The 24042-nt window shown below is 45.5% G+C and overlaps 1 protein-coding gene across 2 annotated transcripts in view; it reads left to right on the top strand.

Moving 5' to 3' along the window:
* Positions 1 to 24042, top strand: part of MYO1D (myosin ID) — a 373562-nt gene that overhangs the window by 128733 nt on the left and 220787 nt on the right. For both annotated transcript variants that reach the window (XM_054014216.1, XM_054014217.1), the window contains exons 9-14: positions 1721 to 1866; positions 1956 to 2070; positions 4317 to 4487; positions 13448 to 13518; positions 14254 to 14328; positions 18062 to 18194. In XM_054014216.1, coding sequence (XP_053870191.1) covers positions 1721 to 1866; positions 1956 to 2070; positions 4317 to 4487; positions 13448 to 13518; positions 14254 to 14328; positions 18062 to 18194 — 711 coding nt within the window. The remainder of the gene's footprint in view (positions 1 to 1720; positions 1867 to 1955; positions 2071 to 4316; positions 4488 to 13447; positions 13519 to 14253; positions 14329 to 18061; positions 18195 to 24042) is intronic.

A 24042-nucleotide genomic window follows, 5' to 3' on the forward strand; every position in this document is an offset into this window, starting at 1 on the left:
ATCCTTAAACAACATTGAAGATCATGGCAAATGCTACACCTTTGTTTGTTTTGGCAATGACAGCAGTCTCCTTTGGAAGGGTGATAGTGATGGAGTATTGGGAGGACACTTAACTACTCAAATTTATTTTAATTGTGAGAAGAAGAAATGGAGGGAGTTAAATGGTGGTATTGGGTAAGAGCTAACATTTGGGCCAGTCACCTTGAATGCCCTTTTAAGGTTGTAATACTTGCCAGAGCTGCTTAGCACAGGTGTCACTAAATTGAATGATTAGATTCTGAAGACAGAAAATGACCTTGTTTGTGACTACTTCTTGAAAAGTGAACGATGATAATATTGTATAGTACTGTATTTTGTGGTGTTAACTGCTCAGTTACAATGGGTGCGAGCACTTTATAAAAATCTTAATTCTGCATTCATCTGCTCACCTGTATTTTTCATATTCATACAATTCTCTGATCATAGAATCATAGAATATGAAGGTTGGAAGGGACCTCAGGAGGTCATCTAGTCCAACCCCCTGCTCAAAGCAGGACCAATTCCCAACTAAATCATACCAGCCAGGGCTTTGTCAAGCCTGACCTTAAAAACCCCTAAGGAAGGAGATTCCACCACCCCCCTATGTAACCTATTCCAGTGTTTCACCACCCTCCTAGTGAAAACGTTTTTCCTAATATCCAACCTAACCCTCCCCCACTGCAACTTGAGATCATTACTCCTTGTTCTGTCATCTGCAACCACTGAGAACAGTCTAGATCCATCCTCATTGGAATCCCCTTTCAGGTAGTTGAAAGCAGCTATCAAATCCCCCCTCATTCTTCTCTTCTGCAGACTAAACAATCCCAGTTCCCTCAGCCTTTCCTCATAAGTCATGTGTTCCAGCCCCCTAATCATTTTTGTTGCCCTCCGTTGGATTCTTTCCAATTTTTCCACATCCTTCTTGTAGTGTGGGGCCTAAAACTGGACACAGTACTCCAGATGAGGCCTCACCAATGTCAAATAGAGGGGAATGATCACGTCCCTCGATCTGCTGGCAATGCCCCTACTTATACAGCCCAAAATTCCATTAGCCTTCTTGGCAAGAAGGGCACACTGTCGACTCATATCCAGCTTCTCGTCCACTGTAACCCCTAGGTCCTTTTCTGCAGAACTGCTACCTAGCCATTCGATCCCTAGTCTGTAGCACTGCATGGGATTCTTCCATCCTAAGTGCAGGACTCTGCACTTGTCCTTGTTGAACCTCATCAGGTTTCTTTTGGCCCAGTCCTCTAATTTGTTTAGGTCCCTCTGTATCCTATCCCTACCCTCTAGCGTATCTACCACTCCTCCCAGTTTAGTGTCATCTGCAAACTTGCTGAGAGTGCAGTCCACGCCATCCTCCAAATCATTAATGTGGAGACGATTAAGTTGTTGCAAGGTTGACTATGACTTCGAATGGGGGAAGTAGGTAGCAGAATTGGTAGAGCTGTTTAAGATTCTATTCTCATATAAACAAATTTAGAAAGAAAGACAGCGATGTTATATTGAAAGAATAGAAGGTTTCTCAGATCAAGAAGTCTGTTTAATTTTAGCAGGAGTTTTACCAGTGAATATGGGGTTAATCTGAAAACCAGCTTGAACTAAACTACTAGAGAAACTGTTATAGAGACTTGACAGAAATACAGCTGAATCAGTTATGAGAGAGATCAGAAATTAAGCCTAATGTTTGTTATCCTTGTAGGCTATATATGAGCGCCTTTTCTGTTGGATTGTCACACATATCAATGACATAATTGAGGTGAAGAACTATGACACCACAATCCATGGGAAAAACACAGTCATTGGAGTCCTGGATATCTATGGCTTTGAGATCTTCGACAACAACAGGTAAGCTGCATTGCTAGAGAAGGAAACTGATGCTTCATCTTGCCTGAAATGAAAAACTAATCAATTTTTTCTCAACTTTATTTTTGCAGTTTTGAACAGTTCTGCATTAATTACTGCAATGAAAAGCTGCAACAGCTTTTTATTCAGCTAGTTCTAAAGCAAGAACAGGAGGAGTATCAGCGAGAGGGGATTCCCTGGAATCATGTGAGTGAATTGGCAGTGGGGGTGTGCTTGAATCCAGTGTACCATTATCGGGCCTGGTCCTGAAGTTGCTCCTCATGTAAACTCCCATCAAAGTCAGTGGGAGTTCTGTATCCAGAGCAGATGCAGCACCAGACTTGTTATCCATAAATCACTCTGGACGAAGCAAACTGAAAATATGACACCCTTTCTATACATTTTGTGGCCTCTTTCTGGCTATCAGTGTAAACTGGGTGATATGTATATTTAGTTAAACAGGTGTTCAAGTAGAAAGATTTTTTGAAATTGATACTTTCTAACTGGTAGGATTTTGATTAGAAGAAGCTGGTTCAGATTGTATAAACATTACAATCCTGATCCTCTGCTATAGAAAATCAGTGGCAAAACTCGTTGATTTCATTGGTGAAAAATCTGGCCTTATAATTGCATAGACCAGGCTTTATGAGCCAGTTATGAAAATGTAATGGGGAAATCTATTATAGGAATGCATTTCAGGGGAAGGGTAGTTACACTTATTACCCATTTTCTTATATTGTTGGAAAGCATTTGGCCTTTGTGTGCCTTCCAATATGACTGCAGCCTGCTAGTGTCCATTAAAATTGCACAAAGTCATATATACCACTACCTTGCTGTCACAACTTCCACTACCATAAGTGTGTTCATGAATGTCTCACTAAGGTGATTCTTGAAAGATACTGTAGTTAATTATGGGATTGGTGCAGTGGTAATCTGAAACATGTGAAAGGAGACCCTTCTCTGCTGTGCCTCTTAGTGCTGCAAATGTTTCTGCTATAGTTACCCACTTCTTGAAAAATAAAACTCTTCAGAGCTATATAGGAATGAAGAGGGCCAACTATAGACATACATATGGGGGGTACCATGTGGATCATGTTAAAGCTGCCTAGCCAATAGACATCAGGTGACCCTCTTCCACTAGATTCTTTCGTTTTTAGATTTGAATGTTGGCGATGAAAGTAATGTTTACAGAACTCCTGTGCCCTAAGAGGAAGAGCAGATACTGGGCCAGATTCTCCTGTTATGTTCTTCCTACTGGAATCAATGGGGTTTACACTGGGGTAACTGAACAAAGTTAAACGTACTTTTTAATGCTAATGACTAGGGGTTTTTTTGCTTGCTTTAGTAAAATCTAATCCTGATGCAACAACTTTGCTTTGTCACTAGACTCCAAGTAAGGGATGAAGTTTGGACATGAGTACTAAGCACGTGTTACAAGTACACTTCTCTTAAGGCTGGTCTACACTGGGGGGGGGATCGATCTAAGATACGCAACTTCAGCTACGTGAATAGCGTAGCTGAAGTCGAAGTATCTTAGATCGAATTACCTGGGGTCCACACAGTGCGGGATCGACGGCCGCAGCTCCCCCGTCGACTGCGCTACCGCCGCTCGCTCTGGTGGAGTTCTGAAGTCGATGGTGAGCGCGCTCGGGGATCGATATATCGCGTCTTAACAAGACGCGATATAGCGATCCCGGATAAATCGATTGCTACCCGCCGATACGGCGGGTAGTGAAGACGTACCCTTAGAATAGGTTTCAGAGTAGCAGCCGTGTTAGTCTGTATCCGCAAAAAGAACAGGAGTACTTGTGGCACCTTAGAGACTAACAAATTTATTAGAGCATAAGCTTTCGTGGACTACAGCCCACTTCTTCGGATGCATATAGGGTGGAATAAATATTGAGGAGATATATATACACGCATACAGAGAGCATAAACAGGTGGGAGTTGTCTTCCACTCTATATACATCAGAAGAAGTGGGCTGTAGTCCACGAAACCTTAGAGTAGGAAGTCTGAATATATAATCTGCAGTCCAGCATATTTTCAGATTGTCTGTTTGGGAAGCAGTAATTTTCATTACAATTTCTATGTATATTTTATTTCCACTACCTCAGTGGATCTCAAATTATGGTCTATGGAGTATCAGTGGACCACAGAATGGCATGTTTTGCAAAGCAAACAGTGAGATATTTTGGGGACATAGAGGCCTAGGAGAAAGAAATGCTCAAAGTGGTCTGTAGAATGAAACTGTTGAGCACTGCACCACTGCGTAATGAGCCTAGTACTTCTCAGTTTAGTTTCTTTATTACAGTTAATAAAGCTGTATTGCACATAATTCTCCCTGTATGGTTACTGGTGTGTGCATAAGTGTGGGTACTATTTGTTCATCCACTTCCTTCTCACTCAATAGTGAGAGAAGACCTGCAAATACCTGTTGTTTTGTGTTCTGCAGATAGATTATTTCAACAACCAGATCATTGTGGATCTGGTGGAACAGCAGCACAAAGGGATCATTGCCATTCTGGATGATGCCTGCATGAATGTTGGAAAAGTCACCGATGAGATGTTCCTTGAGGCACTGAATAACAAACTGGGGAAACATGCTCATTTCTCCAGCAGAAAGGTAAACTGTTCATCTGTGTAATCAGAACCCACCTCTCTTCACATGCAGCACATGCTGTATCATTCTAAATGGGATAAGGAAAAGGACTCACACAGTGATGAATAGAGGAAGGCCCTTTTCTAGAATAAAACTTAAATGTCTGCTGCACATAGAATTTCTGTATTTATATGGCCAATCAAGTTCTCTAGTTTAGAATGAATGAATGAATGTTATAATGGTTTGTATCTAGAAGAGGGAGCTAAAGTACGATCAATACAGTAGATTTTATTTCAAGGGGAAAACGGGAAAGCATGAACTTGTCTTGACATATGATGTCATTTATAACCAATAGGTGCACAGTTCCAGTTCATGTGACTGTTCCCTACTCAACCAGCTTTAATATGCTGTGGCAGTGAAAATGGCTCATATTTCTGCTTTATTACAGCCATGTAATCTTCACCCTCAATGGCTACAAAAGGTGCTCATCTTAAATTGTACTCATAATCCTCCATACCCTTTGATTTGCTTTGTTTTTGATATGACAACCAGTTAAAAGATTTTGTCACTTGGTAGTATTTTAAAAATACAGGCTCTGGCCTGATAAATTTGAGAACCACTCGCATTGAATAATCCAATAATGTCCTTTAATTTACTGATGTCTTTTCATTGAGAAATAGTATTTGAAATCTGTTCATTAGAATACTGTCTTCACCACTGCACAGCTTTGTATATAAGGTAGGAATATCACCGTAGCATACTTGTCTAAGAAATGTGCTAGAGACTGTCTCCAGAGACTCTGAATTCAAACAGTAGAAAGAGCCCTGGATCTGGCTTGTTTTAGTGAAGAATGGAAATGGAAGTAAAATCAAAAGATTTTCATTCAGCTATGGCTTATTCTTAAGCACACTTCACTTGGAGTGTAACCTGTCAGCTAAACTGCCATACACAATTTTTTGGTAAACGGCGAACAATATTCTCATTGTCAGCACTAAGCTGTGGGATTGCTGTGCAGTTAAGGTAGGGGCATATGTTATGAATACTTCAAATCTTATGAGTAAATGGCAGTGAATTTACTCAGTGTATTGAAGTGTTATGTCTGTCATGCATAATTGAGGCTAGTGAATTTGGATGCAAATTCTTTCCTTTGTTGTTAATAATGCTTTTGAATGGTTCCAGTCTCAGGGGCTTAGGGAATGAAGTCTTATATTTTCAGAACAGGTATAGCAAGGGCAGCAATAGTCCAGATTCCCAGTGCTACCCTGCCAATATACTTAAACTCAAGGGAAGATCTTTCTCCATGACCTGTTCGTTCCTAGGTCTCTTCTCTGCTGAGACCACCAGCAAATGGCTATGCATGGAGGTGAGAGCTCTTGGTATAATGTGCTGGTGTGAGGGGAAGTGAATTTGACAATGAGTGAGGGGCTATAAATGGGAAAGCCACAACTGACTGAACCACTGGCTTCAAGAGTTTCTTCTTTGTATAGGAAACATTCAACCGTATGATGTAGTGCCAATACCAGTATTCCTCAGCAGGGAGGAAATTCTATATTAGCACAGACTGAAAGAGAAAACAAGGGATACAAAAATAAATGAGCACTTCCGCATGTGTAGCCAATTATACTAATTACTGATGGGAAAACAATCGTATCAGATAGTGTAAATCAATATTACCTTGAAGGTTTTGACCCATCAAATCCTCAGCATCTTGTTTCTTCTTCTGACCTCTTGCCCCCCTGCAAACAACATTCTTCTCACTAATACCTAAAATATCTTCTTTACTGGCTCTTGCTTCCTCTAGTTACCACCCAATAAAAGTCTGAATTGTTTCCACCTTCATATTTTAAGTTACAAATAAAGACCTGGTTTCATTTTGCTTCCACTTATTTACTTGGCTTTGTGGACTGCAGTTAAAATACTGTGGTGTCTGTCAGCTAAAGTCTTAGCATAATTACTGTGTAAATTAAAGATATTGAGGGAGATGTTCTTAGAGTTAAAATACATGTGCTGATATGCTCTGGGAATAGCTCCTGTTTTCCAGCCTCAGGGTTAATGCTTCACTGCCCCCCTCTACAGTATGTTGCACTCCACATCAGTGTGGATAAGCTCTAAGGGGCTGCTGTGCCCTAAATAGTCGTGTCCTAGTTTATGTACTGCATATCTAATCTATTGCTTTCTGCTTAGTTGTTCTGGTTATTCTGGTGAAACCTAGACAGACTAGAATAAATACAAGCTTTACACTGTGGCAATAAATAGACAGCAAAAATGTAGTATTGCTGACAACACCTGTGATGTAAGTAGCAAAGTATTCTCAATGAGCAAGGGTTTGTCTTACATTCAGGTTTGTAATTGATTAATCTTGTGACTGTAAGAGGGTCAGGTGCACTGATTGGTAACCATCAGTGAATTCCTAAATCAACTTTAAATGTTGGGAGATTCTCAGAGGGCAGGTGAAGTGACTCATTAAAGGTCACAGAGAGTTGGTGGCAGAGGTGCTATAACAACTTAGTACCATGCTCACCCTTTAACCATGGTGCCTTTTATTCATTTCAGTTGTGGTTTGTGTTTAGAGCTAGCAAGATTTAGTATGCTCAGATGTAAACATTCCCTATTTACATCTATCTATCACTCATTCCGTAAATCCCATATACATCGGTGTTGCTCTCGAACTCATGCTCTTTAGAGTCCACATCGAGAAAACTAAAGCCAAGGTTAGCATATGAAACAACATTCTCAGTGAACTGGTTACATCAGAATGTGGTGGAGAGCTGTCCATTCCATAATCAACAGCACTGGCACTTTGCTATTCCTTTGCTGTATATGCCTATGCAGTGTGGGCACGATTCCCTTATGCAAAGAAACTAGACCCTGTACTTAATGCCACCTGCTGCTATATTACAGGATACCTTAAGCCTACTCATGTGAACAGCCTCTATGCTCTTGCAGGTATTGCTCCTCCTAATGTATATTGGGAAATTGCTAATAGAGTGCAGAAGGCAATGCACATATCCAAGACATCCGCTTTATGATATAACACTGACGCTGAGTTGACTGAAGTTACAACAAAGTTTTCTTGCCACTATTAAACCCCTAACATTGTTGCCCAAACAGACAAGGTTTCAGTTATGGCAAATGAGCAGAGAATGACCCTGTAGCCTCTGTGCTCCGATTCCCATCAGTGGAGCACCTGCCACCCAGTGCAGATCAGCCCTGGGGTATATGGCATTGTGTTAATCAACTCTGCACTGTCTAGAGATGCAGTGATAAAGTGGGGCTATGTTACTGGCCCCAATACCTGTGACTGTGGCAGAAAGACTCAAAATCTGATGAAGCATCTCCTGCAGTGTCACTCCTTGACCATGAATGCTCTTCCAGTGAGCTGGCAGAGTGCAATGATCAGGCAATTGCATGTGCGTGGATGTGGCGGAAAACAGTATGAGGACACAAAAAGAAGATCCTATAGTTAACCAGCTGAGCAGTTTATGGTGCTACCACAGCTATGCCAGTTCAAGGCTGTGACCGTCACATGGCTGATGTATTTAGTTTCCTAGGAGGATGGGTGCCATTTGACATCTGTCAAACCATGAAGCACTATTTGTCTGAGGGTATGTCTACATTACAAAATTATGTTGACCTAAGTTACGTTAACATACAGCCACCACAGTAATTAAATCGCTTTTGCACGTCCACACTACGCTCCTTGTGTTGGTGGTGCGCATCCTCACCAGGAGCACTTGCACCGATTGAACTGTCAGGGTGGGGTATTGTGCAACAATCAATGTCAGCAACAAGTGTCTATGCTGAAACTGCATCGACCTAAGCGCTACGCCTCTCATGGAAGTGGAGTTAACTCAGCATAGTGGACGAGTTACATTGGCACGAGCGACGTTTTAGTGTAGACACTTAGTTCGACATAAGCTGCCTTGCATCAACCTAACTCTGTAGTGTAGACCAGGTCTGAGAGAGGTAGCAGTTTACTTTTGAACTGGATATGTATTTTGAAGGTCAAATAGCCAGCAAAAAAGGATAAGATGTGAACTGAGAGAAGTTTGAAAAAGAAGGAAACTGCTTTTCTGCAATCACAGAATCATGGAATCTCAGGGTTGGAAAGGACCTCAGGAGGTATCTAGTCCAACCCCCTGCTCAAAGCAGGACCAATCCCCAACTAAATCATCCCAGCCAGGGCTTCGTCAAGCCTGACCTTAAAAACCTCTAAGGAAGGAGATTCCACCACCTCCCTAGGTAACCCATTCCAGTGCTTCACCATCCTCCTAGTGAAAAAGTTTTTCCTAATATCCAACCTAAACCTCCCCCACTGCAACTTGAGACCATTACTCCTTGTTCTGTCATCTGCCACCACTGAGAACAGTCTAGATACATCCTCTTTGGAACCCCCTTTCAGGTAGTTGAAAGCAGCTATCAAATCCCCTCTCATTCTTCTCTTCTGCAGACTAAACAATCCCAGTTCCCTCAGCCTCTCCTCATAAGTAATCCGTTCCAGCCCCCTAATCATTTTTGTTGCCCTCTGCTGGACTCTTTCCAATTTTTCCACATCCTCCTTGTTGTGTGGGGCCCAAAACTGGACACAGTACTCCAGATGAGGCCTCACCAATGCTGAATAGAGTGGAATGATCACGTCCCTCGATCTGCTGGCAATGCTCCTACTTATACAGCCCAAAATGCCCTTAGCCTTCTTGGTAAGAAGGGCACACTGTCGACTCATATCCAGCTTCTCGTCCACTGTAACCCCTAGGTCCTTTTCTGCAGAACTGCTGCCTAGACACTCGGCCCCTAGTCTATAACAGTGCATGGGATTCTTCCATCCTAAGTGCAAGACTCTGTACTTGTCCTTTTTGAACTTCATCAGATTTTTTTTTGTCCCAATCCTCTAATTTGTCTAGGTCCCTCGGTATCCTATCCCTACCCTCCAGCATATCTACCACTCCTCCCAGTTTAGTGTCATCTATAAACTTGCTGAGGGTGCAATCTGTGCCATTCTCCAGATCATTAATGAAGATACTGAAGGAAACCAGCCCCAGGACTGACCTTTGGGGCACTGCACTTGATACCGGCTGCGAACTAGACATAGAGCCATTGATCACTACCCATTGAGCCCGATGATCTAGCCAGCTTTCTATCCACCTTATAGTCCATTCATTCAGCCCATATTTCTTTAACTTGCTGGCAAGAATACTGTGGGAGACTATATCAAAAGCTTTGCTAAAGTCAAGGAATCGGGGCCGATGCAACCACTAGGCGAACTAGGCAGTCACCTAGGGCATCAAGTGATTGGGGCGCCAAAAAGCGGTGCCCTGGCTCGGCAGGGAGGAGCTGCCTTCTGGAGGCACCGGAGAGTTAGAGCGTCGGCTTGCGGGGGCAGCGAGCCCCAGCCATGGAGGAGCCAGCGCGGCGCAGGGGGACAGCAGCCCTGCAAAGGTGTCAGCGCCGCTAGCGGGGAACAGCCGCGCCCCCCGCCCCTCCTACCCAGCCTGTGGCCTGGCGTCCCCCCTGGGGGGGCTCCTGCAAGCTTCAGCAGATGCATGTAGGCACTAACCCTCCTGTGCCCCCTGGCTCCCCCCTCGCCGCGCTTGGGCTCTGCGTCTCCTGGGCTTGTGAGCCGCTGCCCCTCCTGCTGGCTCAGCACTCTGCGGGGGAGGGGCTGTGTGCGCGGCAGCCCAGTAGCGCATTTTGCCTCCACATGGAGCCAGCGGCTGACCGGCATGGCAGTAAGGGGAGTCCCGGGGGGGCAGTCAGGGAGCAGGGGGAGGGTTGGATGGGGCATGGGAGTCCCAGGGGTCTGTCTGGGGGCGGGAGTGTGGAGAAGGATCGGAGCAGTCAGGGGACAGGCAGCAGGGGGAGGGTTGGATGGGTCAGGAGTTCTGGGGGACGCTGTCACGGGGTAGGGGTGTGGAGAGGGATCGGAGCAGTCGGGGGACAAGGAACAGGGAGGCTTAGGTAGGGGGTGGGGTTCTGAGGGGGCAGTTAGGGGCAGGGGTCCCAGGAGGGGGGAGTCAGGGGACAAGGAGCGGGGGGATTTGAGAGTTCTGGGGAGGGGCTGTCAGGGGGTGGGGGTGTGGAGAGGGATCGGAGCAGTCGGGACAGGGAGCAGGGGGGGTTAGATGGGTTGGGAGTTCTGGGGGTCCTGTCAGGAAGCAGGGAGTGGTTGGATGGGGCATGGGAGTCCCGGGGTCTGTCTGCGGGCGGGGGTGTAGATAAGGGTTGTGGCAGTAGGGGGCCGGTAGGGGGTAGGGTCCTAGGGGGGCAGTTAGGGGACAAGGAACAGGGAGGCTTAGGTAGGGGGTGGGGTTCTGAGGGGGCAGTTAGGGGCAGGGGTCCCAGGAGGGGGTAGTCAGGGGACAAGGAGCGGGGGGGTGTTGGGGGTTCTGAGGGGGGCAGTCAGAGGGTGGGAAGTGGGAGGGAGTGGATCGGGGCTAGGGTGGGGCTCCCCCCCCGTCGTCTTTTTTGATTGTTGAAATATGGTAACCCTAGGTGAGAGGAGAGCCGGGGGGTGCATGAGGGCTGGTGCCCACATGCATCTGCTGCAGCCTGCAGTAGCCCCTGGGCGGGGGGGGGTGCGTGCCAGGCCGCAGCCTGGGCAGGAGGGGCGGGGGGTGCGGCTGCTCCCCACTAGCGCCGCCGCCTTTGCAGGGCTGCTGCCTCCCTGCACCGCGCCGGCTGCTCCATGGCTGGGGCTCACCGCCATTGCAAGCTGACGCTCTGGCTCTCCGGTGTCTCCGGAAGATGGCTCCTCCCTGCCGAGCTGCTGCAGCGGCCCAACCCTGGCAAAGCCAGTGAGTGGACTCGGGGCGGGGAGGGCTCACGGGGGGCTGTGCACCTTCCAGGGGAGTTCAGGGGGTGGGGTGGGGGGAACCTGGTCTGGGGAGCAGACCCTGGGCACGGCTGGCCCAGTGGGCAGGCTGGCCCCTGGGGTCTATAAAGGCTCATTGGGATTTGCCCCTCAATGAATCGATGTGCGGGTGGGGGGGGAGGCGCAAGGTGGAAGTTTCGCTTAGGGCGCAAAATATCCTTTCACCGGCCCTGCAACGGATAACACGTCCACTGCTTTCCCCGTATCCACAGAGCCAGTTATTTCCTCATAGAAGGCAATTAGGTTAGTCAGGCATGACTTGCCCTTGGTGAATCCACGCTGACTGTTCCCCATCACTTTCCTCTCCTCTAAGTGCTTCAGAATAGATTCCTTGGGGACCTGCTCCATGATTTTTCCAGGGCCTGAGGTGAGGCTGACTGGCCTGTAGTTCCCCGGATCCTCCTTCTTCCTTTTTTTAAAGATGGGCACTACATTAGCCTTTTTCTAGTCATCCGGGACCGCCCCCGATCGCCATGAGTTTTCAAAGATAATGGCCATTGGCTCTGCAATCACAGGCGCCAACTCCTTTAGCCCCCTCGGATGCAGCGCATCCGGCCCCATGGCACTTGTGCTCGTCCAGCTTTCCTAAATAGTCCTGAACCACTTCTTTCTCCACAGAGGGCTGGTCACCTCCTCTCCATACTGTGCAATCCTGTACTGTCAGGCATTTCTCAGGTTTTCTTGGCCAGACTTGGCTTTCTACATATTTCTGCTGGCAAGCGCTATTAGATTGACAGGATGCAAAAAGCCAGGCTAGTGCTTCATAAAGAAATAGGGAGCAAAGATATAAAACCAAGTAAGAGTTTGAGATGGACTTTATTAGGCTTTTCCACAAGAGACCAAACAAAACTGCCAAAAAGAACACCCTTAAAAATGAAGCCAATGCACCATCTTAAAAGGTGTCATCAGATTGGATTATCCTTCATGTGTGTAGCATGGCTACTGGATGGTCCAGCCTTGTGGTCTTGTGCTTGTAACTAATGTGCAGTCACTTCCATTTCTTTGCTAGTTCCAACTTTTTTAGGAAAACTCGGCTAAAACTATTTGCATTTTGTTTTAGATGCTAGTGACTCCTGTGTTGTGGGCTGTTTATGTATCATCTTTGCAGCACAACAGTCTTAACAGCATATTAAGAGCATTCTGTGGCAACAGGGCTTTGGCCACTATTGAGCATCCTGGGGTTAATCACTGACTAGCAGAGCTATGAAAGTTCTAGCTTGTGTGTTTATTGGCTGCCAGTTATTGGTGGGACCTCATCCTCAAAGGAAACCTGCACAACGCTTTCAAAAGATGAGCCTGAGACTTAAATTCATAACTTCGCTAGACACTGAAAATCATGGACTGAACAGAGACTGGATTTATGACTTATTACAGTAATCTATAACCCACTAACAATCCCCCCCAATTGTTTTTTTTCTCCCCTCCCTTCCTTTCCACCTATGACTGGAGGGGTGTTAACAGGCCACTTCACCTTGAACGGTCCCTTTAAATGTGTGTTAACTGCTTATTCTAAACAATCTGTTCCACCTTGTATTTAGCTGTGATGTTCTGAGTATAGTTTCCAGACCTAAAGAAGAGCTCTGTGTAAGCTCGAAAGCTAGTCTCTTTCACCGACAGAAGTTAGTCCAATAAAAGATATTACATCACCCACCTTTTCTCTAAATGTTGCGGGGGACAGATTGACTGATGCTTTGACCTTACACGTCATTCAGTCATCCTGAGTTACTGATACCATGTTATGTTGATTTGGAGGTGATTATGATGCCATGAAGGAATAAATAGGAGCAGATGGGGAACACAAGGCAAAGCAGTTCTGTTTCCATGCACATATTCTTATTAATAAAAAAGGAACAGTTTTTGGAGGTGTCAGTGACTATTTAACTGAAAAAAATCTGGATCTTGGAACATGGTTTATTTTTATGTCCTTGTGTTTTATTTATCCAAAAAAATCTGAATAAAGTACATGATGATTTGTCTGTAGAAAATAGAATAATTTTACAATTCCAGTTTGTTGTAATACAAGGTGAAATCTAAAAGCTGCTGTGCTCTGAACTTTGTGGAATTTCCGTGCTTACATTTAATGCCTTCCTTTTAATAAATGTGTGATTTATTTTAGCTTTGTGCGACAGACAAGATCCTGGAGTTTGATAGAGACTTTCGGATTAAGCACTACGCGGGAGATGTCATGTGAGTGTTTCCTTTCTGTATGAGAAGGTGCACCTTCTACTTGTTCTTGTCCAGCTTTAACCTACATTGTGTTCTCATTTCTATGTGATAAATGCAACAGATTTAAAATAAAATTCAGTGCCACACTTGTTCTTGCTACATGGTATAAAGTCTTCTTGGGAGTCAGGGAATATGAAGGGTGGAGGAAGAAAAATGAAGTTTCCCAAGAGAAGCTTAGATCTTGTCTACACAAGGAAGTTGTACTGACCTAAGAAATCTGTTTAGTGCCATATCAATTTATCTTAAATGGATAAAGGATCAATTTAAGATTAATTGAATTAAAATAGGGCACCCTTAAACTGATACAAGAGTGTTCACACAAGCAGCGTGCATCAATCTAACTAAATCGCCTTGAGGGTTTTTCTACACTTAACATTTTTTACCAAAGTAGCTATTTTGGAATAATTATAATTTAAAAGTGCATTCTCAAATTAGGGAAGCATTATTCCCATTTTAAAGAAGGAGAAATTTAGGCACATAAAGGCAGTGATTTTACCCAAAAGGTTATACAGCAAGTTAGTGGCAGATCTGAGAATGAGCTTGTCTCTTGTCTCCCAGTCCCACCCATTGACCACATTTCTTCCCTTGTTTGTGATTCCACGTTGGTGCACATAAGCTTTTTCTACCGAATACCCAGAAGCTGTGGCCGTGGTGATATTTGACCTCTGTGCAACTGACTGTTTTTCTCTTTCATAGATATTCAGTCACAGGATTTATTGACAAAAATAAGGACACTTTATTCCAAGACTTCAAACGCCTAATGTATAACAGGTAGGAACAAAGCTTTGATCAGCCAACCTGTTTTGTACACTATTTTATATTCTGCCAAAATATTTTGTTATAGTCTAGTTCATAGATTTTTAAGACTAGAAGGACATTTATGATCATCTATTATGACATCATGAATACCCAGGCTAGAGAATTTCACCCAGTAACTTCTGCATAAAGCCCATAATTTTTGGATGAGCTAGAACATAACTTTTCTAGGATGACATCCAATCATGATTTAAAGGTTTCAAGTGATTGAAAATCCACCAGATTGCCAGGTAAACTGTTTCAATGGTTAATTACCCTCACTATAAACAAATTGCACCTCATTTCTAGTCTGAATTTGTCTAATTTCAGCATCTAGCCATTGGATCTTCCTATGCCTATGTCTGTTGGATTAAGGAGCCCTTTTACAAATAGGAAATCTTTCCCCCATGTAGACCCTGATCAAATTACCTCTTAACCATCTCTTGGATGAACTATCTATATTGAGTTTCTTTAGTCTCTTACTGTAAGGCAGGTTTTCTAGACCTCACATCATTCTTGTAGCTCTTTTCTGAACCCTTTTCAATTTGTCAGCATCCATTTTGAAGTGTGGGCACCAACAGAGAATAAGTATGCCAGTAATGGTCTCACTAATGTTTTCTACAAAACTGGGTGACTGGGCAACAAAATGGCAGATAGAATTTAATGTTGATAATTGGAAAGCATAATCCCAACTATACATATAAAATGATGGGGTCTAAATTAGCTATTACCACTCAAGAAAGAGATCTTGTAGTCATTGTGGATAGATCTCTGAAAACATCCACTCAATGCGCAGCAGCAGTCAAAAAAGCGAACAGAATGCTGGGAATAATTAAGAAAGGGATAGATAATAGGACAGAAAATATCATGTTGCATCTGTATAAATCCATGGTATGCCCACATCTTGAATACTGTGTGCAGATGTGGTCGCCCCATCTCAAAAAAGATATATTGGCATTCGAAAAGGTTCAGAAAAGGGCAACAAAAATGATTAAGGGTATGGAACGGCTTCTGTATAAGGAGAGATTAATAAGACTGGGACTTCTCAGTTTGGAAAAGAGACAGGTAAGGGGAAATATGATTTGAGGTCTCTAAAATCATGACTGGTGTAGAGAAAGTAGATAAGGAAGTGTTGTTTCCTACTTCTCATAACGCAAGAACTAGGGGGTCACCAAATGAAATTAAAAGGCAGTAGGTTTAAAATTTCTTCACACAATGCACAGTCAACCTGTGGAACTCCTTGCCAGAGGATGTTGTGAAGGCCAAGACCATACCAGGGCTCAAAAAAGAACTAGATACATTCATGGAGGATAGGTCCATCAATGGCGATTAACCAAGATGGGCAGGAATAGTGTCCCTAGCCTCTGTTTGCCAGAAGCTGGGAATGAGTGACAGGGGATGGATCACTTGATGATTCCCTGTTCTGTTCATTCCCTCTGGGGCACCTGGCACTGGCCACTGTCGGAAGACAGGATACTGGAGTAGATGGACCTTTGATCTAACCCAGTAGGGCCATTCTTATGTTCTAAGTTATCAGGCCTTGCAGATTTAAAATATTTAACTTTGATAGATGCTGTTTAACAATCTGCCTATTTACTGTAGGAATAGAAAGCATTTCATTATCACTGTAAGACGTGACTCGACCATTTAGCTTCTTTCCAAACACAGGACAGAAATATTAATGAGCACTTCTGTTTTTTCTACCTCATTATTAACAACTGTATCATTCTTATCTAATAATGGACCTATACTACTGCTTGGATTTTTTTTGTTCCTGATTTTTTAAATATAATTTCTTACTGTCCTTGGCCCTACTAGTCACAGATTTTTTTCATTGGTACCTTTTCTTCCTTTATTAATTGTCTGCATTTTATAATTAATTATTTATAGCCATTGCTCTCAGCTTCTCCTTTTCTGATTTTATGAATATTTTAATAGGATTTTTTTAACTGAAGAAACCTTTCATGTCTGGAATTGAGTGTTTTCGGCACCTAAGTCAGCAGTTGTCTAAGAATACTTTATTTTTGCTCACTGTTTTTTCGTTTATTTTTCTACCCACAATTTTTCTTGTTTTCAAGCTTTGAGAGATTGGCCTTTTTATAGTATCAAATATATATCACTGGTTTGGGCTGTATTCTGTTGGCACATGAATGTAACCAATCATTCCATATAAGCAACAACTAATTTTTACTTATCAGTCATCTTTATCCATCAGAAAGAGGTTATAATATAGAGTTACCTTTTGATGGGTGTAATACTACTTGTGCTAGAAAATTATCTATAATTCTTAGAAACTCCTCATGCTGCCACTAGTAAAGCCCCCTAGATCTGCAGCATGTGTCCCTCTGACTGAAATCCCCCAGGATAATGCTGCTTTTCTTTCTACACGTTATAGATGTATATTTTAAGGAATTGTTCATCCTGTTCTCTGTCCTATTCATCGATTATAGACCCCAGACCAATACTCCGTGTTGTGACTTATCAGTTAATACTGTACATTGATTCATAAGCATTCTAGGTCTCTCACTTCTGAAGTGTCTTTCTCTGAAGATGGTAAGGGCATCCCTTCTCTGCCCACTCCGTCCTTCACAAATAGGTTGTATATCATGATTTTTAACTTACTGATCATGTAACTCCTCTGAGATTTCAGTAATGCCAATTATGTCCATTTTCCCCCATAAACAAGCATTTCTGATTTCTCATAGCATCAATATATAGGCGGTTAAAGAATTTTTTTCTCTTTGCGTTTCTTAACTTCTTGTTTCTTTATATGCACGATACCTTGAGTATGACTTGTTTATATTTGTAGCTTCTCCTTTTGTTGCTAGTTTAATGCCCAGGCAGCTAGTCAAGCTAATTTATCACCAGGCGCGTTGCTTCTGCTGCTGCTGAGGTGGAGGCTTTCCAACCTGAACAGCCTCATCTCCCCAAAGAAGGGGGCCCAATGTTCCATGAACCCAAACTCTCCACTTTATTCCACTTATCCAGCAGCAGTTTACATCCATTATCTTCTGTTTATCTTGTCTTGCCTGTGAGGCAGAAAAGATCTCTCCAAGACAACCACCTGTACTTTCCTCTCCCACAGCTCCCTTCTATAGTGCCCCCGATGGATCAGCTATGGATCAATCTTATTAAAGGCACGAATTTAACTATGACTTTGTTTTTACCCTATATTTCTGATTCAGTAATGTAGGTTAAAGTTTAAAATTGGTTTGGATTGTTTTTGGCTTTATTTTTAAGAAAAGTATCACTTGTGCAGGATATATTAGTTTGGAATAAAATACTATGCATCTTAAAGGGAGGGGTAGATTATGTGGTGGTTCATATTAATTTCTTAGGCTACTCATCTTCATTTTGGGCCCTCTTTTATGCACATATTTATGCTGGCTAGACTAATGACTATAAAGAGGAAATCTCTCAAAACCACTTTCCGTTCTACCAGTATCTAGCTAGGAGAATGTGTGCTTGCAAGTGTATTCAGTAATAACCTTGTACCGTAAATTAATTAACTAATAAACAGTAGAGTTTTGTAGCACCAAACTGATGTATTGGCTTCGCCAATCTGTCAAAAGAACTGGGATCACCATCAGTCTCTGACCCAGAAATTAATTGTCTAATTTAGAGCACAGTAAAATTAGTTACTGCTACTGACACCTTGTTAGAATCTTCATAAGTAAACAAACTGCTTCTTCTAACTCTGGCCTTGTAGCTCCAATCCTGTGTTGAAGATGATGTGGCCTGAAGGTAAATTGAGTATCACAGAAGTGACCAAGCGACCCTTGACTGCTGCTACCCTTTTTAAGAACTCCATGATTGCACTAGTAGACAACCTGGCATCTAAGGTAATGATCTGACTGTCTCAAAATCAGTTCTGACTTTGGATTATAGAGATGTGTGGATCCTCTCTGTTCACTTCCTGGTTTAGAGTTCCAAGTTTATCTGCCATTATTTGTGCCTCCAGTTGAAGTCCCGTTACTGAGGACACCAGTCATAAGTAGTTCTTATTACACTAAGCAAATACTCCTTACATTTAGCAAAGCTCTTGAAGTTTGTGGAGTGTAATGCTGAGAAGTATCCTCTTTTTTAAATTTATCTTTCAAGACAAAGCGTGACTTGTGTGGAAGCAAAGTGGGAAAAGGGGAGGTGATTCTTACCTGAAATGTAGTTGGCTTGGAAAATGCAGCCCTAGGTAGAGATGTTTAGGGCTAGTGGTGGAAGTCAGAAAGAGGACACTGCAGTGCAGCACACTTGAGCAGCAGGATAATGTTGAGTTGTGTGGTTAAGAGAGCATTTAGAATTTATAGGTGTCTGGCAATTATTGATACCAGATAGATTTATAATATATTGATAGGAATAGTGAAGGGTGACTGTTCTCAAATAAGGGGACAAGTGACCTTGGAAGCTGCTAAAATATATTAACACACTTAGAATAATGGAAGATGGAGTCTAACTTTTAGGTTATCCTTTGAAATCCATTCCAAGTCAAAATTCATTAGCCTTTGAAGGCTGAAGTGTGGTGCCCAGAATTGGACACAGTACTTAACAGTCCAAATTGCTGCTGCAAGAGTTTATTCCATCACTCTAGGCCTTCCTCATTATGGAAAAGGCTGGTCATAAAACTTAGCAGGGTCAAGATAGTCTTTGCTCCATGTTGCACAGCAAGCAGCCCTCCTGGGACTGACTAGTATCGCCTACTTGGATTTATTTGCTGCACTATATTTCAGTTTAAAAAAAAATTTTTTTGGCTTCTCTATTTACCTTTGTTTGGTGAAGACTTAAACTGAAAGAATTACAGAATACAATACCATATCTAAGTGCTGTTGTACTATATTAAATATTCAAGAGTCTTTGTTCCAGATCTTTCTTTTTAAACAGCTTTGGATTCTATATTATACCTGCCTTGTGCAAGCATTAACCTTGTTTGTTTGTTAGGAGTAGCCTGTGTACCATTTATTAGTCCCAAGTGGATTTGTATGAAGAGCTTTGCATAGATTTAGCTGAGTCATCTAAGGGCTTGTCCACGCAGAGGGATAATATGCTCTCCAGGGGTGTGATTTCTAAACACAGGACATGTTTAGTCTTGAGAAAATGTTAAGCACTGTTATAGAAGATGGTGATCAATTGTTCTGCATGCTCCCTGGAGGTAGGACAAGAAGTACTGTAATGGACTTAATCTGTAGCAAGGAATACTTAGGCTAGATATTAGGAAACCCTTTCGAACTATTATAAGGGTAGTTAAGCTCTGGAATAGGCTTCTAAGGGAAGTTGTGGAATTGTCGTCACTGGAGGCTTTTAAGAATAGGTTGGACAAACAGCTGTCAGGGATGGTCTAGTTCTTCTTCGAGTGCTTGCTCATGTCTATTCCATTGTAGGTGTGTGCGCACCCATGTGCACGGCCGTCGGAGATTTTTGCCTTAGCGGTACCCATAGGGCCAGCTGTGGCGCCCTCTGGAGTGCCGCACTCATGGTGCGGTGTATCAGGCGCTGCTAGCCCTGCACCTTCTCAGTTCCTTCTTACCGCCCGTGGTGGTCAGTCAGAGCACCTGTGTCCCTTGCTTTGCAAGTGGTTAGCGGTTTCTCCGTCTAGCTTAGCCTTGTGCTTTACCTGTAAATAGTTTAATCGTTATTAGTTCTTACATACCCGTTAAGTGTTAGTTAGATAAAGTCCCAGTGGGGACTTTGCCCCTGGCGGGGCATGCCCTGGTCTCCGGGTTTCAAGCCCTGCTCTTCGTGTAACAGGCCTATGCCTGTTAGTGACCCGCAAGAGAGTTTTCTACAGTGCCTCGAGGAAACCCATATAAAGGGATGCTATCGCATCTGCCAGAACTTTTGTCCGTGGACACAAAGAGAACGGCCATCCTGATGCAGGCTGTCCTGTGCCCCGCTTCGGAGCTGGCTCTGGTTAGATGTTTGGCTGTGTATGTGTGTTCTTCCCTGTGTGCTGCCCCAGCTCTGCACAGACAGAACAGCAGACCTCGAGCGAACCACACAATGACCACAAGATCCGTTAAGGTACGAAGGCGCCAGGCCAGGTTTATTGTCGACAAAGCACCTGGCAGGCTCTACGAGGATACTAAGACATGTATGCCCGTGACAATGGACACAGCTCAGTGAATGGCAGGACTTGCCATTTCCTTCCTCGGCTGGACAAAGATACTCCCTGTGAGATGCATCTTTATTCCCTGATACAAAAATGTCAGTGCTGCCTCTTAGATACTTATCCTTGGGGAATGTTTTTGTACCATCCTTGATATCGGGATGTGTGTGCGTCCGTATTCTCTGACTAGCACGTCTTAGGAATGTGTATGTTTGCAATATCAGCCCTGTTCTTGCCAGATTCTGTGACCAGGTCCTGCCTCATGCCAGGCCTCTGATACAAGGGCTTATGTCTCAGGTTGTCTTCCTACTACAGCGGTGCGGCACGAACCAGCACCCAGCGCTTAAACTTCGGTGCGTAGTGCACATCCAGCCCCGGGATCCTCCTGGCACTGATCCCTGTCGCTGGTGCCAAAGAAAAAGACTAAGAAAGCGGTACTGAACAAGCCCGACCAAGGGGCTCTGGGTAAAGGACCCTGCTCGGGCCGTATGCCACTCCAGACCTGCTAAAGGGCTCGGCCTTGTGGAGTTGTTCCCCCCCACCCCCGCAAAGGGGCCTGCACTGACTCCGGGGAGCGGTAAAGGGCCTAGGCCAATGGCACAGTCGGTCCCCTCCAAGGCCCCAGCGCCTGGAGATCTGAGAGCACCTCTGCCGCAGCTGACACCGCTGGCTAAGGCTCCCTGCGAGGGCAAGCCAACCGGCAAGGTCTCGCACAAAACAGGTGAGCGCCTCCGGAGCCAAGACAGAGCCCTAGGTCACTATGTTCTTGGTGTCCGCATCAACCCAGGTCTCCGGCTCGCTGCTACAAGTCATCAGCACCGCGCTTCTGATCCCCATCGTGCCGCCGAAGCTCGCCCAGGCGTCGTTGATCTTCCTGGCACCAGTCTTTGTCATGCCTTTGGTCGCCGTTGCCAAGACCTCAAGGGTGTTCCCCCACGTGGCACCGCTCCCCCCTACCCCTGGCACTGGACCATTCCTGGCACTGGTCTCCAGCAGTGACGGTGAGCCGTCATTCAAGCCTCCACAGCCCTGCCCTAGTCGCTGGAGTGTGACAACTTCTCAGGCTCGGAGGCACAATTCAGCCCCTCGCCCAGGCAACGTGATTGGGCTCTGGGGGGTGCATCCGTGGCATCAGTGCCAACCTGGCAGCAGAGCCAGTGGCCAACCCAATGGCCTTATTGGAATGCATGGGGCGTTCCCGTCATGCTGGTGCCCCACTCCCTCCAGCCCTCGGTCGCAGAGTCAGACAGGCGGAAGGCAGTGCCCCCACTATCCATGGCACCAGGCTCAGTGCAGGACGTCCTGATGGCTGCTGCGGGTGAGGAGCCGGTACCCACCCCAAGGCTGCCCTCCCAGATGGTTGGGGATGCTGCCGGACCTCCCCCTGTTGTCCAGTCATCCTCCTCCTCTCTGGATGAGGAAGTGGGAGAGCCTTCCAGAGCTAGCCCACAAGACGATTTCCACGAGCATCAGGCGCTGCTCCACAGGGTGGCATCCAACTTGGGCCTCCAGGCGGAGGAGATGGAGGAACAGATGGACACATTATTTAATGTGCTCTCTGTGTCCTCCCCAGCCCGGATTGCGCTCTTGGTACATGAGGGGTAAGGCTACATTTTAGTCACTGGTATTTTTAGTAAAAGTCATGGACAGGTCACAGGCTGTAAACAAAAATTCACGGCCCATGACCTGTCCATGACTTTTACTATATACCCTTGATTAAAACTTGGGTGGGCGGCTGCAAGGGTGTGCCGTGGGTCCTGGTGGAGGGCGGCCTGGGGGCGGAGAGGTGCAGCGGCTCACGGTTCGGGACCCCCACTGGTGCTGGGACCGGGAGGACTTGGTGGGGCCAGCAGGCTCCCTACCTGGCTTCGTGCCTCTCTTCCCTCCTCCCCCCCCCCCCCCCCACAGCAGCTGGTGTGACTGGGACAGGGCTGCCTAGCTGCCACTGGGTCAGGTGCACCGGCTGCTCCAGAAGTCACGGAGGTCTTGGAAAGTCATGGAATCCGTGACTTCTGATCTCCATGACAAACCCGCAGCCTTGATGGAGGGGGTTCTGAACATTGCCCAAACCATCTGGCAGACCCCGTCCTCCATCCCGCCCACCTCTAAAAGGGCAGAAAAGAAGTACTTCATTTCCACAAAAGGGTTTGAGTACTTGTGCACTCATCTGCCCCTGGGGTCGTTGGTCATTTCGGTAGCCAACAAAAGGGACAAGCAAGGACCAAGCAAGCGCCCCTAAGAATAAATAGGATAAAACTGGATTTGTTTGGTCAAAAAAATTATTCTACTGCCAGCCTCCAGTTTCGGGTGGTGAACCACCAGGCCCTCTTGAGCAGCTACAATTTTAACTTGTGGGACTCTCTCCTCAAGTTCAAGGACTCCATGTTCCAGGAGGTGGCCCAGGAGTTCGCAACCCTGGTGGAAGAGGAGACCACAGCGGCCCGGTGCTCTCTCCAGATGGCCTGGGATGTGGCAGATTCAGCTGCTCGAGTGGTCACCTCAGCGGTGGTCATGTGGCGCGGTTCCTGGCTCCAGACTGCCGGCCTGTCCCAGGAGATGCAGGCCTCTATTCAGGACCTCCCGTTTGACAGTGTCTGTCTGTTTTCTGACCAAACAGATGTGCATCTGCATGTCCTGAAGAGTAAGAGGGGTGCACTCCCTGGGGGTGCACTCTTCAGATGTCCAAGCAGCCGTGCCGGCCTCCTCAGCCACCTAAACAGTGGCAGCCTCGGCGGGGGCCTGCGAGTAAAAGGGACACTGTGTTTAACTGTAGCCACCCTTCGTCGTCCCAATCTCTTGCGCAGCCTGGCCTAACTAAGCAACAGAAGCGCTTATTTTGAGGGTGCGCTCAGGCGTGACGCACCAGCCAACTGCCCGGATCCTTCCTGCCCTTTTCTCGACCGCCTTTTCCCCTACTGCTTGGCCTGGTTGCGGGTTACGTCGGACCATTGGGTCCTGGACAGAGTGGCTCGGGGCTACACCCTGCAATTTTTGGCTGGCCCTCCTTCCCATCTCCCCTGCCCCCAATTCCCTGTCCCTCCAGGGACCCTATTCATGAGCAACTCCTCATTCAGGAGGTCGAGAACCTCCTACGCATGGAGGCCATGGAGGAGGTTCCTTGGGATATGCATAGAAGAGGATTCAACTCCCACTACTTCCTACTCCCGAAGGCAAAAGGGGGGACTCAGACCCATTCTGGACTTGCGGGGCCTCAATAAGTCGCTCAAAAGTTGAAGTTCCGCATGGTATCCCTGGCCTCCATCATCCCTTCCCTGGATCCGGGGGACTGGTACGCCATTCTAAATTTGAAGGACCCCTTACTTTCATATCTCCATATTCCCGGGACACAGATGTTTCATAGTGGCGGGGCGCCACTTCCAGTTTACGGCGCTACAGCAGTTGTTCTCTGCCCCCAGCGTGTTCATGAAATGCATGGCACCGGTGGTGGCTTACCTGAGGCATCGAAGAGTCCAGATCTTCCCCAGCTCAATGATTGGCTTATCAAGGTCAGGTCTCCAGAGCATGTCCAGGGAAGCCTCGATCTGGTGTGCTCCACCTCCAGTGATCTGGGTGTCCTAATAAACAGAAAAGTC

Source organism: Malaclemys terrapin, chromosome 25 (genome assembly GCF_027887155.1).
Source record: "Malaclemys terrapin pileata isolate rMalTer1 chromosome 25, rMalTer1.hap1, whole genome shotgun sequence".
Taxonomy (NCBI): Eukaryota; Metazoa; Chordata; order Testudines; family Emydidae; genus Malaclemys; species Malaclemys terrapin.